General features: G+C 39.5%; 1 protein-coding gene across 1 annotated transcript in view; it reads left to right on the top strand.

Moving 5' to 3' along the window:
• The window catches only part of LOC112559955 (ADAM 17-like protease), a 130702-nt gene that overhangs the window by 82029 nt on the left and 42673 nt on the right, over positions 1-6000 (top strand). The window contains exons 16-19 of the mRNA XM_025231511.1: positions 358-427; positions 1300-1438; positions 1591-1686; positions 1950-2034. Coding sequence (XP_025087296.1) covers positions 358-427; positions 1300-1438; positions 1591-1686; positions 1950-2034 — 390 coding nt within the window. The remainder of the gene's footprint in view (positions 1-357; positions 428-1299; positions 1439-1590; positions 1687-1949; positions 2035-6000) is intronic.

The raw sequence follows: 6000 nt of genomic DNA on the forward strand, positions 1-6000 counted from the left end.
TTCAACGTCATTTGAACATCTACAACATTAGTTAAAGTTCATATAAGCTAGTAAATTTAATGTTCTTCAACAATATGATATGAAAATTGTTCTTGAGTGTCGGGGATGAAGTGTCGGGGATGAAATGTCTGGGGATGAAATGGCTGGGGATTAAAAGTCTAGGGGATGAAGTGTCGGGGATGAAGTGTCAGGGATGAAGTGTCTGGGGATTAAGTGACTGGACACCTCTAAAACCTATATCTTTTTATGTTTTAGCTCTTTGATTATAGTATTTTCGATAAAGGCGTAAAATCTTTCAAGTTTTGTTAAAATCTGATCTGTATGTTTTAGTTGCAATATGTTTTTACAAATTTTCAGCGCTTTTCGCCATGCAGCATAGACTCTATTTCCCCTATGCTGAGTTGGGTAAGCCAGCGATGCTTTATAGGTAAGCTGTTAAAACGAGCATATTATTATCTGTTTGTTTGAAGCACACTCTTTGATGACTGTTCTCTTGTCTAGTAAATAGAGTCTATAAATTTTGAATGAAAGAAAACTTTCGTTGAAACAACGGCGTACAAACATTACACCAGGCTCGGTGCTACCAGGAATTTGTGCAGATTGTACTAGATAGTATACCTTATCTCATGGCTCCTAAGTACTTGATGATGATGATGATGATGATGATGATGATGATGATGATGATGATGATGATGATGATGATGATGATGATGTCAATTTATAATGCGCAGGTATCCATTCAGAAGAATGCTCATTGAGTAGGAAAAAAAAGCTTCAAGCTGCTTACTGTACCCCAATCACGTAGATTTCTGCTTTGTCGTATCCACTGAACATAACTTTGTTCTTTTCAGTGTTGGTTTCTATTCCATATCCGTTCGAACTGTCTGTCAGTCTGTTGGTAAGGTCTTGCTTCTTTGTTAGAACAGGTTCAGGTCGTTAGCAAAGCGCAGGTTGCAGATCGACTTTCCACCAGTTGAAACACTAGCTGCATTTATTTAAATTGAGTGAACGGTTAAATCAAAGAAAAGCTGAAGGATTGGAAAGATAACATTCTTTTACGTTTATAAAAGGGTAGACAGACATTTATTTTGCAAATGTTATCTAACTCTTGCGGTAGCTGAAGCAGAATGACTCCCTAAGGGCCTAAATCAAGAGTGATAAGCTATGAGATGTTCAATACATCGCTGTAGATACCAGCATTTGAAAGGATTTAAGTTACGCTTTAAAATCGACAAATACTCGACAGAAGAAAACAACAATAAGTGAGTAGCAATGATTCTTGCTAACTGCATGTTTCAGAAAGTGCTCAAGACGAAATTCATTGCGGCAATGGAGTCGTTGATATTAGAGAAGAATGCGATGCAGGAGCAGACGGTCTGGAGGGCAAAGACAAATGCTGCAGCAGCATCTGTCTGCTCAGAGAAAACGCTCGCTGCAGGCAAGTTGTTTGTGAAGTGCTTGCATTTCCCATTTCCAAAACACCGATATCGTACCAGCATCCTTTATCTTTTTATGAAAGCCAGATAATAAAAGTACGAGTGCAAAATGTAATATGCAGTATAGTTCTTCATTTTTTCTTGACGTTTCTAGTGATTTCAACAGCAAGTGTTGCCGAAACTGCACTACTGCTCCAGCGGGAACCGAATGTAAAACAGACCCCGACAATCAGTGTCTAGAAAGTTCAAAGTGCGAGTATCCTTTTTTAATTTGCTATTTTTAGTTGTTTTTTTTTTGTTGCTTCATAAGTGAAGTAGGAGCAATGTTTGCTTATTAAGGCCAACTGAGTTTTAATTAACAAGTAAATCATGAAAATAATTTTATTATGAAGTATCGACATTTTGTGTGTGTGACAGTTTACTTTTTTCCCTTTATGGAGGTACACGTCAGTCTATTGGTAAGGTCTTGCAGTTCTCTGTGAGTACCTGTTAACAGATGTATACCATATGTAGGCCTTTCACCAATGGAAATGGAAGTTTGATGGTAGTGGAGGGTGTAACGCAGGATGTTGTGCGAGAAGATATTGAACAGCACCGGGTGGGAAGCGAGATCCTTGACGCACGCCTACTGTAGGCAAAGTGACCTATAAGTGCTGTTCAACGTCATCTTGAAGAACATTCTGCAAGAAAACTCTCCATGACTTTAAACGGTTTAGACCTACAAATAGATCTCATAGTAAGTAGTAACAATGACATTACAACAGAAACGCACGAAAGGTAAGGTTTTGTAAGTGACAGAAAACAAAAGAAGAATAAAAATATTAAAATATATATAATTAAGTATAAATAGAAGATTTCACAGAACCTGTTGAATCAATTATAAATCTCTCTCCAATAGTATATAATAAGCATTATGACAAAGAGCTTGGTAAACTACTTTCTTCGTTTTAAGACCTTAACGTGATCAGTGCTTCAGATTTCGTTGTCCCCTTCTTTCCCTGTACCAATGGCGCCGCTTGCCAAGACACATATTAAAACCTAGGCTATTAGTTGTGTTATGTATATAAGACTACAAACAAGTTGGGGATTGTATCAATTCCAACCTGGTAATCTATTAAATCACCTTACCTCAAAACAGACGTCCTTAAAACAGGATTTGCGCAGCAACGTTCGAAACGGAATTATGAGAGCGTGTAGGCAGAGGTCAAGAAGCAAACAAATTGAGAGAATGACAAACAATCAATAAACAATGTCACTGTCAAAGATTCTGCATTACAACCTGTGGCAAAGCAAAATCGTGGGCAGCGATTTCGACTGTTTCTCTCAAAATTTTATTATTAAGGAGCTAAAACATATTAAGTAGCTAAACAGTCAACATCTAAAGCTTTTTATGACCTTAACCTCTTAACCTCTTAGTAAATTCTTACTCATTTTCTCTTGTCAATGATCGTACAAAAAATATTACTATAAGGCGTTAAGAAAGCTATTCTAAAGTGTCCTTCTTGTTCGAAACGATTCAATCACTCGTTCACAAGTCACTGAATTAATGCCTGTGGTTTGTCATATGACAAGCTGTAGTACAGTGGGGACGATGCTAGACAGGAGTAGCGGCGTGGCCTTCATACACAACAAGGTCGCCAGAGACTCATCAGCTGTACACACCGTATCCAACAGGCTGATCTTCATGTCTCTGCTCAGCCCACAATAAACAATTGTCGAAGTATTAATGCCTAACTTCACGCGTGGAATTCACGAAATGAAGAGTTTACCCAAACAACACAAGTTGTGAAGGGAGTTCCGTAAAGGACATCCTCGTTGTACTCGTGACTGGAAGCCAGGTCCGCCAGACGCCTACCAGCAATAGGTAGAGGAGTTGCAAATGTAAGCAACGGACGATAGCGGTACCAGAGTCCCTTGAATTTGAGCAGAGACAGCGACTCACCTAGCCAACACCTTACATCCACGACAAGAAAGCGATCACGCAGTCATCAGAAGACGGATAGGTTCATAACTCAAATCGAATTATCTGCTGTCGAGACTATTCAAATCCAGTATCAACAAGGTTAAGACAAGTACGTGTAGTGCGCTGATAAGGTATCGACCATGACCCTGTTCTAAGGAACCTGAAGGTAAGAGGGAAGCAACTCTCAAACAACCATCACCTCCACCCCTGTGTTCGCTTTAGTCTGAGAAACTGCAAGACTCAAACGTTGCTAGAAGTTTTCAAGACCACAGTTAAAATGGAAAAATTTGCCGCGCGCGAAAACTGTAGAATGTGGATGTCGGACAGGAGGAAGCCTGGCTCACTGGAAACATAAAAGAAAATAGTCCAGGAGCTTTTGAAGAGAGATAATGAAAGCCTAGATCGACCATCTGCGGAGACCAATAACTTACCCCTATCACAGCAAATCAGTGCTAGACTATACATAAGTGCCAGAACCATAAGCCTTTCAGCTATCCAAGCAAAGTCATGCTGAATGTTATATTGTACAGAACAGAATCAGCACCACTACAGAAACTGCTAGCTGTAGAATCAGTGCGGCTTCAAATAGAAAGCTTCACTTTCGTACTCACAGTAGGCGTACATCAAGGAATGTACTCTATATCACCATAAGGAGCTGTTAATATCTTTTTCGGAGAATATCAATCTCGAAACCCTCTCCACACATCATAAGTTCCATTCCCATAGATATGTACATAGGCATATGGAATGGAGATGAAAGGAGCGAATCTATGGTCAGTGGCTGCGGCAAAGCAGAAATCTTTATGTAACCCTGAAATCTGCAACATATTGAAGACAAAAAGAAGTTTCAGATAACTTGGAGTCACCCTGTCCAAAGATGGCAGCTAATTATCTGCATCGTGATCTCAACAGCACCAGCAGTAGTAGCTAAGCTAGATAGGACTGCTGACTATCGTCCACAGTAGAGTGGTAGGTCCTGTCAGCTACCGCGTCTATGCATGTGCTCCCCACACAACAGACACCGGTCAAAGGACGACTGACTGATGTTGTATCATGGAAAGGGATAGTCAGCTTTATATCAGTGTGATATGAGACCTCATATCGAGTCAAGCACAAGAAGAAAAGTAACGAACAAGTAACAAATGAATGGTGAAGCGAGCAGCAAACACCCGGAGGATAGAAGAGTAGAAGTAAGGATGATGCTGACGATAAAAATTAGGGTGACTTATTATCGAATTAATAAAAGTAATGGTCATTGTGACTTTTATGTAGATTGATTTACTGTGCATATGAAAACGGATTATCCAGGAAGTCCAACTTGATCATTTTGGGATTTTTTTCTTGTGTCAGTCGTGTGTGTTTTAGAGGCAAGTGTATTTCCCCATGTGAAGTGCTTGAAGAACAACGGGTCAGGAGGACCTACGAACCATGCCAGTGCCAAGATGGTGAGGCTGTAAATTGTGCAAACAAGTTCTTTTGCCACTCACTGATGCTATTAGTATTGCGATCTAAATATACTACTGTTCTATTAAATGTGATTATTTTAGTATTTAATTTACACTACTGTCCCATTAAAAATAGAATCATTTAGTATTAATTTGTAACAGAGTGGTAGCGGTTGCATGATGTGAGTAGTAAACGTTCTACACACACTCAAGCAGATGTAGGAAGAAAGCTGGCAGATGTATTTTGCTGAAGTGGTCTGAACGAAAATACCCACAGCTGCACTCCTCTACAAGTAGGTTACAGGGTGGAGTCGTGGGCGGAAGCTGTCTTTCCTTTGTTCTGTAGTGTCGCTACTGATCATGTCTCCAGCACGTCTCGTGTCAGGCTCCGCCTTTATGTACACCTCGCAGGGCTAAACTTCTCGTGATTCTCATGTAGGTCCACTTTAGTCAGCACCTTTAATTGTAGTCAATCCTCACAGAGCACACTTGCTGGTGCTGCATTGCATCTTCTGCCTATAGTAACTTTAATTCACCGCAGGGTAATCGCCAACTACTCTTTACATTTTTCTTTGCGATGTTAGGAAGGAATGGGTTAGCTAGAGAATAGCAATTTTCAAATCAGTTTTATAAGACTGCCTAATGATTGCCAAGTGAATAGTCTGTCAGTATAGTACAGGTATATGAAAGCACGTTGTAAAAGTATTCCCAGGGGCTCTTGGAATGATACTAAGATCTCCGATATTTACCAAATGGGATTATATGATAATGACAGTTCACAATAAAACTCTATCAAACGAAAAGTGACATAACGTAGCACGAATAACAGTAAAATATAAATCGTAACAACCCGCTAATAAATCCTTGAATATACAATCATATGACGTTCTCCGATGATGGAATTTCCCTGAAAGGGCTTTAATATTAAGCAGATAACAAATTTTTTATGGGGCAATTTGTTGATAGGAGTCAAGATTGTAATTGGTAGGTCATAAGAATTTTAATTGATACTAAGGCGACTGGTGCCGGCACTTCGCCAACAAATTTTTATTTCTTATGTTGTCTGTCATTTCAACACAGATATTAATGCCTGCAAATACGCTGTAAGAGTCTTTGGCAACAATCGTATACCAACTGCAACGTCTCTTGGCTTTGG

The sequence above is a fragment of the Pomacea canaliculata genome, linkage group LG1 (genome assembly GCF_003073045.1).
Source record: "Pomacea canaliculata isolate SZHN2017 linkage group LG1, ASM307304v1, whole genome shotgun sequence".
NCBI classification, from domain to species: Eukaryota; Metazoa; Mollusca; class Gastropoda; order Architaenioglossa; family Ampullariidae; genus Pomacea; species Pomacea canaliculata.